Source organism: Eurytemora carolleeae, unplaced genomic scaffold (genome assembly GCF_000591075.1).
Source record: "Eurytemora carolleeae unplaced genomic scaffold, Eaff_2.0 scaffold54, whole genome shotgun sequence".
In the NCBI taxonomy this organism is placed as follows: domain Eukaryota; kingdom Metazoa; phylum Arthropoda; class Copepoda; order Calanoida; family Temoridae; genus Eurytemora; species Eurytemora carolleeae.
Window position 1 is genome coordinate 434,826 of NW_019396185.1, and position 11,666 is coordinate 446,491.

General features: G+C 29.5%; 4 protein-coding genes across 6 annotated transcripts in view; 1 reads left to right on the forward strand and 3 right to left on the reverse strand.

Annotated features, from left to right (window-relative positions):
- The window catches only part of LOC111697533 (protein dopey-1 homolog), a 35,861-nt gene extending 34,713 nt beyond the window's left edge, over positions 1 to 1,148 (reverse strand). The window contains exons 1-2 of the mRNA XM_023467559.1: positions 1,063 to 1,148; positions 558 to 648 (exon numbers count right to left, since the gene is read on the reverse strand). Of these exons, the coding sequence (XP_023323327.1) occupies positions 558 to 648; positions 1,063 to 1,118 (147 nt within the window). The 5' untranslated portion in view covers positions 1,119 to 1,148. The remainder of the gene's footprint in view (positions 1 to 557; positions 649 to 1,062) is intronic.
- On the reverse strand, positions 1,147 to 8,199 carry LOC111697561 (pyridoxal kinase). Of its 2 annotated transcripts, XR_002764318.1 has the most exons (12): positions 8,147 to 8,199; positions 7,807 to 7,859; positions 7,172 to 7,237; positions 6,312 to 6,465; positions 4,940 to 5,001; positions 4,742 to 4,842; positions 4,612 to 4,680; positions 3,955 to 4,030; positions 3,164 to 3,295; positions 2,613 to 2,711; positions 2,002 to 2,411; positions 1,147 to 1,736 (listed from the first exon to the last, which is right to left on the reverse strand). XR_002764318.1 is itself a non-coding variant. In XM_023467601.1 (11 exons), exons 1-11 carry the CDS (start codon positions 8,196 to 8,198, stop codon positions 2,343 to 2,345), a joined length of 933 nt encoding a protein of 310 aa, XP_023323369.1. In that variant the 5' UTR covers position 8,199; the 3' UTR covers positions 1,954 to 2,342. The 2 variants fall into 2 exon arrangements, 1 of the variants encoding a protein (XP_023323369.1); XM_023467601.1 differs by lacking the exon at positions 1,147 to 1,736 and having other exon boundaries at positions 1,954 to 2,411.
- An 814-nt stretch (positions 8,200 to 9,013) lies between these two features.
- Positions 9,014 to 10,925, reverse strand: LOC111697562 (uncharacterized). 2 transcript variants are annotated; one of them, XM_023467603.1, is made up of 5 exons: positions 10,890 to 10,925; positions 10,472 to 10,551; positions 9,825 to 9,908; positions 9,698 to 9,755; positions 9,014 to 9,121 (listed from the first exon to the last, which is right to left on the reverse strand). In XM_023467603.1, coding segments are annotated over exons 1-5 (330 nt in total). In that variant the 5' UTR covers positions 10,891 to 10,925; the 3' UTR covers position 9,014. The 2 variants fall into 2 exon arrangements, with proteins under 2 accessions (XP_023323371.1, XP_023323370.1); XM_023467602.1 differs by lacking the exon at positions 10,890 to 10,925 and having other exon boundaries at positions 10,472 to 10,721.
- A 266-nt stretch (positions 10,926 to 11,191) lies between these two features.
- LOC111697564 (uncharacterized) overlaps positions 11,192 to 11,666 on the forward strand; it is a 7,220-nt gene continuing 6,745 nt past the window's right edge. Inside the window, exon 1 of the mRNA XM_023467605.1 lies at positions 11,192 to 11,290. The gene's annotated coding sequence lies outside the window, so the exon portion shown is untranslated. The remainder of the gene's footprint in view (positions 11,291 to 11,666) is intronic.

Below are 11,666 nucleotides of genomic sequence, written 5' to 3' on the forward strand. Positions count from 1 at the left end.
CCTTAAATGTACAATTAGAAAGATAATCAAATTATTGGATACTTCATATGTGCCAACAAAACCTTAAATGTACAATTAGAAAAATAATCAAATTATTGGATACTTCATATGTGCCAACAAAACCTTAAATGTACAATTAGAAAAATAATCAAATTATTGGATACTTCATATGTGCCAACAAAACCTTAAATGTACAATTAGAAAAATAATCAAACTAATGAAAAATGCGTAAGTCGCTTGAACCAAATTTATTTATTCAAGGATTCAAGATTATAAAATTCTTTGCAAAAGTCGTCATTTAACTCCGAAGCTTTTGCATGTAACTCTCTGAAAGAATATCTTTAAATCAGTGAATGTTTATCCCTTGGTTTCACACTTTTTCATAAAACCTAAATGTCTACTTTTCAATTGTTCAGTTATGTTAATTCAATTCAACGTCGAAAAAAAATTACAAGAAACAATTGAAATTTTTTCGTTCAAATGTTATTTTTACTGATAATCATATTTTTGTCGGTACTGATCCAGGCTCCGAATCAGAATGTATCATAGAAATTAACCTTGTTAAGTTTTGTTAAAGCTGCGATGAGATCCGCCCATTCTGTTGTAGACTCAAACCCCCTCAAGCAACGGTCTACTTGAGTCATATAACTAAAAATATTATTATTAAAGGGACTGTTAATGATATTTCAAGTTATTCTCCAAGCAAAGATGGAAATACTTAATTCACAACGCTACCCTTAAAATCATTATCTGACCAATGATTTAGAAAATATTGTCTATTTTATAAGCTTAAAAGTATTTAATTCTAAATAATTCTTATGTTTTTTTTTTGACAAACCACAATTAAAAATAATACACCTACATTTTAATTTTCTTTTTGTGTTCTTAAAGGGTTCTTACCAAAATCTAATCAGAAGGAAAATGTTTCAATAAAACATTGTGAATAGAAATCGGAAAACATAAAGTTTTATTAAGATTTTGCTTCCGTTATAGTTTTACTAAGCTGCAATATGTTTTTGAAAATTTTCACTTTGTCCCTTTAAGGGTCCAATCCAATCTTACCTCCTATACTTAGGGTCCCCTAGCAACTCAAACTCCTCTATAGCTATTGAACTCATGTTTAGTTCAGTTTCATTCTATCTGAAACTAACAGCTAACAATGACGATAATAGTGGATAATATAAAAGGAGGAAACTGCAATTTTTGAAGAATCTGTTTTTTCTCAATTTTTTTTTAACAACAAAAAACATGACACAAAAATCTTCGTTATATTATGGGCGAGATCGATCTGACTTAGTTTAAAGGAATTGAGCCTTTGACACAAACTCAAATTTTATTTGACCTAACATAATGCATAATTTGACATATCTATACGACATTGGGTTGCAAAGATATAAGGATTAGAAAATAGAGTTTGTGGCAACGAATCAATTTCTTTGAACACCTAGTTTAATAAACAAAATGGCAGTTCCTCCCTTTACAAATTGTTCACGTGGATCAAATGCAAGAAATCTATCAAAACTAAGTTGACTAATTTGATAATTTTATCAAGTATAAATTAAATAGACTAGGGTTCTTTATACAGACTAGTAGAATGAGTATCATTGATTGATATGTTTACAATTTTATAATATTAGAATTTGTAATTTTGAAAGCTTTTTGACTATTACAATTAACTACATATAATTGGGGAAAAGTCTTTGGCACAACAAACTTCTAATCCCAATCTGTGCCACCTTTGATATTTTAAACTGAGATTGTTTGATCTAACCACAGTGTGAAATATCTAAGGTCAAAGATATTGGATTGGGATTAGAAAATCAGAGTTTGTGGCAAAGACTCAATTCATTTGCTCCCCAAACGCCAACGTTTTTAAAACAACTATAAAAAGAAAAGTAAAAATTTTATAAAATAAAACAATGAAAAAAGTATATGAAAAATAATATAACCCTCCTAATAAACCACCCAGAAAAGACGGCTGATAACTTTTTCATGAAATACCAAGAAAATAACATTCAGTACTTGACAGTAAATTCTTTATAATCAAAATTAATTAAAAGCTCTAAGACAGAAAAAAGTTGCATGTTTATTGTTTAAACAAACTTTGAGCAAAATATTCAGCAAAAAGTTAAAAAATTCGCAACTTTTTTTAATTCAACCATCTGGAAACTTTTTGAGCCAAAAACGATTGGTTTGACGTTGGCAGCATGAAAAGAAGGTTTTTTTAGTGTTTAATGATGACGCACAAGACTCCATCGATCTACGCAATTACGCACGAAACTAAATTTACAAACTACATCTGGAAGCACTGGGACAGGGTTGAGAATGATCCTCTAAATCCTCTAAATCTTCTCCTCCAACAGGACTAACGCCTCCACACCAATCGGAGGGTTCTCGATAACATCCTTGCACTGACAAATTTCATAAAATAAATGCACTATCATACTGCTGAAGAATCTTAAGACATGAAAGCCTAGGTTTCTAAACAAACAATAGAAAATGTTCTGAGCTTCTTTAAGAAGTTTAAAAATACATCTAAAAAGAAAATCGAATCTTTTTAAGAAGCATGTTTTCATTTCAAATCTTAAACTTGTTAAATGCTGAAAATGTTCCTGAATAAGTTTAAGCTCCATCTGAGCAGCGGAAGGTTTTGCTGCTCCCAAATTTTTAGCCGCTAAGTTTGCAGAAGCTAATGTTCGTTCCAGAACACACTGAATAACAAAAGTTTTATTAAAAACATATTGAGTGACCGGGTTCAAATGACCCTCATTTGACCAGAGTGACCGTCATGTGAGTAAAAGTATCTTTTTTATAAGAAATTACGAATAATTTTCCGTTGCTTTATTTGTCCACTCTCCACCGCTTGCATGATTTTATACTTTTCTCCAGTGCTAGTTTGAAATTGTTGTTAAATGGCAAGAAAAGCTTTTAAAAGGTCAAATGTTTTTCTAAAAATTATAAATATTTTTGATTGTTTAAGGTGTCAACAACCTACATGGTATCAATCAAACAATCAAAGGCAAAATCTAACAAAGTGATTTTTATGTCTTATTTTCCTACAAAGCTAGTTGAAGTTTGTTGTAAGTAGCAAAGTAGGCATGTTGCTAAAGGTTCATTTCTTTTAAACAATATAAATAATTTCGAATTCTTTTAATGTGTTTACCTGCATTGTGTTTATAGTTTTCTCTAAAGCTAGCTTGAGATTATTATCAGTACGGTACAACCAGGCAGTACATAATGCAGTAAACAGGTCTCCTGTTCCAACAAATGCAGCAGGGAACTTTGGGATGTTTATCTACAACAATTATCTTTATCCATATCTTTTTATAAATATTCCCCTCAAATTGGGGAACTCGGGAGGGACACGGGAATGTTCTTAGGTTGATTTTGAGATTCAGGGTTGAAAGGGTCGACTGATAGTGGAAATTTAGTTTTTAGGCTGGTAAACGGCGGAAGTAACTACAAGTACCCTGGGCAAAGCTAGTATACATATAAAGTACTAATATATGTTGTTTGAATGGATGTCCGATCATAACTTAAGAACCCCTGGACCAATTTGCCTCATATTTTCAATGGATAACTCAGAAGAACCACGGTTAAAAAGTTAAAAAGTTCGGTCGTGGGTTGATCTTTATAACAAACAAACAAATGTTTCCAGTTGGCTATTAAAAATAAATAAGAATTGAAGAATACCTTTATTTTTTCAGTTTTCATTTAGACAAATATTATGCGTCTCAAATATCAAAAGTTTTCATATTTAAGTATATATTAGCAAACACATAATGGCATTGACATATGATTTTAATTATTTTTTGGACTGTTGCTAAAAAACGTCTACTATATTGTTTCAGACAAAGGGACTGTCCCTTAGGGCTTGAATTCTGAACGAAAAATCGTATTTTGAGATATTTTCATCATTTCAATATTAAGAAAAAGTAAATAAATAAAACTTACTTTTACAATAGTGTGCAGGTTAGATTTTTTGCAGCTTGCAATCCCCACAAGATGGTTTTCATCTCCCATTTCTGTACTGCAGAACACAAGCTTGCTTATTTACAGACTTTAGGGGTTAAGTTGTAATTATGTTGTTGTGTACTTTTTTCAAAAAAAATTTACCAGCTAAAACATCACCAGTAAAAGTGAATTTACCAGCTAAAACATCACCAGTAAAAGTGAATTTACCAGCTAAAACATCACCAGTAAAAGTGTATTTACCAGCAAAAACATCACCAAAGTAAAAGTATATTTAATATTAATTTTTAAAAAATAATAAAAGGTTCCGAGATTAAAGGAATAACATTATTTCAGGGACCGAACCAATGTGAGTTAAACTGTCTGTATGGAGATTTGTTAATTAACGAACGTATAAGGACTGGTTAAAAACTGGATAATTGTAAATAACACATTGATGTCACAAGCCCGGCCTACCTACACCTAACAAGAAAATCTTCCACCTTTTTGTCTACAATCTTTTTAATTGTCTTGATATAAACGAGTTACAAAAAGTCGCGGTAATATGTGTATTGTGTATTGTGTGTGCAACCCCCACACCCGCTTTACAAACCGACAATAAGAAAAGGGGGGGGGGGGAAGGCAACTTGTTTTCTGAACCTTGACAGAATAATAGTTTTTACTCCACGTTTGTGGAACTCGTCCATTACTGAGATAGCATCCTCTTCACTAAACACATAATAAGTAAATATGTCAGCAGAGACACCTAGCGTTGACAAATCAAACCTACTTGTTGATCTTCCTTCCGGTGATAAGTTCTGCCTCGAACTGGTTTGGTATACAGATATCACAAATTGGGATGATGACCTCCTTATACACACTTAGTAACTCCTTAAAATGTAGCGATGTACTTAATCTGTATTTTTTGTTTGTTTTATCTTTATTGTTTTAAAATTAATTTTCATGTTTTTTTTTAAAGTGTATTTACCTCTGGGACATAAAGGCCAGGACCAAAGTCCCCCATCACTGGATCACAAACATATGTCAAGCCTTCAAAATAAAGATAAATCATAAACATTTTTTAGAAAGCCTAGTAAAATGTATATTTTTCCAATTGAATTATTACCAATTGTCATCCTTTCATTTTTGTTTACAAAATCTCAAAAATCCATTTCCAAGAAAAGCAAATAACTCATATTTGATAAATAGGCGCATTGTTTATGTTTATGTTTAGATAATTTATTGGACTTCTGGCGCGGAGTATAAGAAAATTTAAGATTATTTTCATGATTCTCATATATCACACTAATATGCATAAAATATTGAAGTCAATATTTACGAATATCTCGTCCATCAAATTTGAAAATAAAGGACATTTTTTCTTTGGTCGATTTTTTCCCTTTGTTATTTTTTCTTAGTTTTTATTTTTCGACCTTTTCGACCTTTTCGACCTTTTCTTCTTTTTTTCCTTTTTCCTTTTTCCTTTTTCCTTTTTCCTTTTTCCTTTTTCCTTTTTCCTTTTTCCTTTTTCCTTTTTCCTTTTTCCTTTTTCCTTTTTCCTTTTTCCTTTTTCCTTTTTCCTTTTTCCTTTTTCCTTTTTCCTTTTTCCTTTTTCCTTTTTCCTTTTTCCTTTTTCCTTTTTCCTTTTTCCTTTTTCCTTTTTCCTTTTTCTTTTTTCTTTTTTCTTTTTTCTTTTTTCTTTTTTCTTTTTTCTTTTTTCTTTTTTCTTTTTTCTTTTTTCTTTTTTCTTTTTTCTTTTTTCTTTTTTCTTTTTTCTTTTTTCTTTTTTCTTTTTTCTTTTTTCTTTTTTCTTTTTTCTTTTTTCTTTTTTCTTTTTTCTTTTTTCTTTTTTCTTTTTTCTTTTTTCTTTTTTCTTTTTTCTTTTTTCTTTTTTCTTTTTTCTTTTTTCTTTTTTCTTTTTTCTTTTTTCTTTTTTCTTTTTTCTTTTTTCTTTTTTCTTTTTTCTTTTTTCTTTTTTCTTTTTTCTTTTTTCTTTTTTCTTTTTTCTTTTTTCTTTTTTCTTTTTTCTTTTTTCTTTTTTCTTTTTTCTTTTTTCTTTTTTCTTTTTTCTTTTTTCTTTTTTCTTTTTTCTTTTTTCTTTTTTCTTTTTTCTTTTTTCTTTTTTCTTTTTTCTTTTTTCTTTTTTCTTTTTTCTTTTTTCTTTTTTCTTTTTTCTTTTTTCTTTTTTCTTTTTTCTTTTTTCTTTTTTCTTTTTTCTTTTTTCTTTTTTCTTTTTTCTTTTTTCTTTTTTCTTTTTTCTTTTTTCTTTTTTCTTTTTTCTTTTTTCTTTTTTCTTTTTTCTTTTTTCTTTTTTCTTTTTTCTTTTTTCTTTTCCTGTAAAATAAATCTTAAATCTTTACCTGGGTTTACAGCTTTCAGGGTTTTAACGACCTCCCCCAGCTTGAGGAGGAAAGATTTGGATCCGATATATCCGTTGATAATATGGGAGAAGGAGTTGATCTTGTTCATCTGCAATCCATCTATCAACTCCTGAAGCTCACTGTCGTTCATTATCTAATATAGAACATTATTAGTAATTTTGTCAAACATTTTGTAATCCACTTTTAATACTAAAAAATCCGCGCAGTAAAATAGTTGATATTACAGAAACATAATAATTCTAAAAATATCTCAACTTTCAATAAATCAACTTATCAATCATATAAAAGGATCCAGCTTTAGCAATTATTCAATTAAACAACCATTGCAAATACGACATAGACAAGAAGGGATTTATCTGGCAATTTTATTAATCAATCAATCAATAGATGAATTAAATTATTCACCAATCAATCAATAGATGAATTAAATTATTCACAATCAATCAATAGATGAATTAAATTATTCACCAATCAATCAATAGATGAATTAAATTATTCATCAATCAATCAATAGATGAATTAAATTATTCACCAATCAATCAATAGATGAATTAAATTATTCATCAATCAATCAATTGATGAATTAAATCATCTACCAATCAATCAATAGATGAATTAAATTATTCATCAATCAATTAATAGATGAATTAAATTATTCACAAATCAAAATCAATTCATGAATCCGTCTAAATCAATCCCTCGATGGATAAATTAAATGAAAAGTTAAAAGTTTTAAAAATCAACATTTAACGCCTAAAAACACAAAAAATATGAACAAAAAGTTTTAAATTACATTTTTTGTCAACGTTTAAAAATAATATTCAAATTTATTTAGTGACCTGTCCCTTAGTTCCGTGCTCGTATCCAGTATGATTTGAGAACTGGACAGAGTTGATTGCATCAACCTTAACAAACAGTTTTAAAGGGATAGTTCGTTAACTTGAAAATACACATAATAATAATAATAATAATCGCTGTCAAACCTTCAATCACATACTATTACGACTTAGGAAATTATGTATAAATAAGTAAGCCTTTTACCACTATAAAATGTAGTTTAGGACCAGAATGATCTATAATGTTATACAAAATATTCATTAAAAAACCCAGGTTTTAAAATATAGGAGACATATTTAATCATTTTAACTTTTTGAATTCTTATTTCAAATCTAACGTATTATATTTTCTATGGGTATAAGGATATATAGTTAAATTTATATATCATATACAGTGGTCAGCATATATATATATCAATGCAATTTCGATTTCTGAAATGGTGATAAAATACAATTTCAGTTTCTAATGATTGATTTGTATATACAAAGAACATTATTAAAATGAAGCAGTTCAGTACCGAATATTGTATTGATATATATATATATATATATATATATGTCAACGATATTGTATTGATAGATATGCTGACCATGGTATCTTGGTTTAACCCTAGACCAGGTTTATAAAAAGATATAACCTCGAATCCCAGGAGCTGAAGAGGAAATGTAGCAGATTTATTCCCAACATATCCTCAAATAGATAGGAAAAATTAATGCAATGTTAAAAAGTCTGGTGTCTCGTCAGTCGTCATAGATTAGTTTTTTAAGTTACAACTTTGGAAGAGACCCCCCCCCCCTGGACACTTATTCAAAAGATATTTCAACTTAAGAGGTTACTTGAATTGAGTCAAAAAAAACAACACTTTTATATTGAGCCAATTTTCTGCGAGGCTACGTCGCAAACTTAAGTTGAAAAGACAAAATTCGAAAAGATGAGAAAACATGAAAATACTTGAACAATTATGCTTTGCGTTTTACCTGAAACCACGTGACTTTGAATCGAGAGGAGTCGAGGACATATTTCAACCATTCTGAAATCATTCGAAATTAAAATTTAGTTAAAAATATAATTTAAAAATGTATGTTCCTTAAAAATATATTTGCCCGCCCTGACAATAATAAAAGCAGGAAGAAGAGTTGAACAAGAACAAGTGGAAGAGATTTAAATAAGATCAAATTAAAATTGTCTCAAATAAAAACAAAAAAGAAACAAATATCTTCTTCAGGAAAATTCGGGGATAAAACCTGATAATCTGAAAACAATTTTCGCTTATATAGACAAATATGATTGAAAAATGAAAGCAAATATAAAAAGTTAAAACTTGGCCGCCAGCGTGCCATAATAATAATAATATAGTTTTATTGAAATAATTATATCTTCTCGACTCTGAATCTTTTAAAATAAAGTTTTTTTTACTTCATAATCCAACTAAAATATTTTCTATTTGATCACATCCGTGTCCCCATGTCCCTAATTCCATGTCCATGTCTATAAATCTAATTACAATTAATAGGTTATTGGATAAAAAATAAAAAATGCAATAATTAATAAAATACAGGAAGTGTAAAAATGTCAAAAATGCCCTGGACCCTATTATTTTTTTTTGAGCATTTGATATTGAAAAAATTATTTCTTATTTTTTTAAAGGTTAATTTCGGCTCCCATCTTTAGGGGGCAAAAAAATGCAATTTGTAAATAACTTTTAGCCATTGCAATTTTAATATATTTTCATTTCATATTTTTGATGAGCAAAAAAAATATTGATGAAAAACTATGCCCGACGGCCGACACTGATAAGGTAGGAATAGGCAAAAGAATCCGCACCGCCGAGTATAAAAATATGCTTTACGTAATCAATTTCATTTCAAAATCTTCACAGACGTTTAAACGGATGAAAAGAGCTTTGTAGAGAAATTCATATTTTCCAGAAATCTTGTTTTCTTCAATTCTTCCTGAATCCAAATCAGTATTTTTTAGGAAATAAATCTTTTCTTTCTTCTGAATTTCTACAACTTTAGAATTTTAATCTAATACTGATGAATTGCGGGATTCCTAATAAATTATTGACAGCCAATATTTTGGGATTGACGTTATCCCAATATTTTGGGATACATTGCTTTATGTCGATATTATGGAATGGACTTATTTATGCCATTTTATGGATACTGTTGTATGCCGATATTATATTATAGAATAGATTGCTTTTACCCAATATTTTGGGATAGACTGCTTTATGCCTTTTTTTGGATCGACTGCTTTATGCCAATATTTTGGGGTCGACTGCTTTAAGCCTTTTTTTTGGAAAGACTGATTTATGCCAAAAGTTTGGGATAGACTGCGTTTTGCAATATATTAGGATAGACTGCGTTATGCTAATATTTTGGGATAGACTGCTTTATGCCAATGCTTTGGGATGGACTGCTATATGCCAATATTTTGGGATATACTGTATATGCCAATATTTTGGGATAGATTACTTTATGCCAATAGTTATAAATAAAATCTCGAATAATAAAAAAATGATTTTCCTTTGTATATTATTCCCTTGTGATTTCCATTCTCTTTGTAATCTTTTACAAACTCAATCTAAATAATTTTCAAAATGTTCAAAATTTCTTTTATTTTCTTTAAATTTGAAATGAAGATATATCTGACCTCTGACCCCTGTATTGTCCCCCTGACCTCAAACTGTCCCTGTTTGTCCTCCCCCTCCCCCTTAAACTCGCCTTGGAGGTCAACCTTAAAGAAAATATGTGGTAAAACACGCAAAACCTTTTCTTAGAAGATAAAAAATTTTGTTTATTTGATTTAAATCTTTAATTTATAAGAGATTTAGGTTGAATAATTTTGAAAAGTATCCGATTAGACAGAAACACATTCAATATTCAATTCAATATATTTTTTAGCAGCTTTACGCATATGTTTGATAATTAATATCTATAACGATTAATAAACGATTGATCTGTTAATTGGATCGTAAGAGTTCCATTTAAATTTGAAATCGTAGTTGGCGAACATAAGACGTTATGCACACCATTTTTTTATTTGAATGCCGATGAAAAGGTAATTTCCTAGTATGCGATTTTTGGACCCCCCCCCCTATCAATTTTGTACATGGATTTCATATGAATCACATTGCTATTATTGGTCATATGGCCGCAGCGCCCGGCCCCTTAACCTGTCTTAGCCGCAGCGCTAACCCCCTAGCCTATCCCAGCCCCAGCGTACAAAATTGATAGGAGGTGGGGGGGGGAGGGGGTCAAAAATCACATGCTAGGACAGACTCGATAAAAAAGCCCAACCTCTAAGATTTTTATTTTGAACGTTGTTTGTCCAAAGGGGGCAGGGGCGGCATACCAACCCTCCCATTCACTTCCTTGCACTAGCATATTATAACATTTTGTTTGGAAAACCTTAAAATTCGTTAAAAACTGTTCATTAAGAAAAACCTCAAAATCACTTAAACACAATAAAGATCTAAATTAATTTAATTCTCAAGATTTCACGAAATCCAAAATTTTGAAATATCTGATTCCTCCTAAAACACCTGCGTTGCATGGATTTGTTAAAAATGACACATATGTTGATAAACAAATAGATAATATATAAACAAGAAAAAAGCTGTTTCTTAAAGAAAAAAGATAAACTATATGTTGATTATACGAAAGCCAAAACATGGCAATATTATCACTTTAACTGTATTAAACTACAACTACTTACTGAATAACTTAATAAGTGAACTTTTTTATCTTCCGCTGTTTTCTCGATCAGATGATTTAGAAAAATTTAATTACTCTTTTAAAAATACACATTTACGGGAAATTTGTTTTTTATTTAGTAAAATTTACTCAGTAACTCAATATTTAAAAATAATTTAAATTAATTTTGTTAATGTATGCCCCTGTTTGATTCTGGTTTCCTATTGGTTGAGAACAAAATTTTGAGCAATCAGAGTTCAGTATTAGAATAAAGATAGTAACAGGTATTTTATACAAACAATTCTTTTTTTAGTGCGTATAATATCAAGTAACCGTCAACAAATGGAAATTATTCTTTTCAGTAGAAATAAGAATTTTTTAAAAGAAATTTGTCGATTTACACAAATTGATCTTTTGCAAAAGGTTCGTATAGATTATCAGCGTGTGCAATAAAAACTATGTAAACATATAAAACAGCTGAGTAAATAATCTTTATTTAAAACTGAAAAACTAGTTCGGAGTGGAAAAATTTTATGCCTTTTTTCTTAAATTAAATCTAGAAACGGGATAATGAAAGACAATGGTGAAATTTGTTTTTAACCCTAACGGTTTTCTATTCAACTAAATCTTACAACGTTTAAAGCTGGAAATAACTTACGCAGTGCAGAAAGAAGGATTAAATGGTCATTCCTGTATAAAAAATGTTTTTTTTGGTAGGCAACAATTTTCTTGCAGTTTCCAGCTGAATAAAAACTTGGGCCCGAGAAAACGATTTATGGAGAAGGGGGGGGGGGGGGGA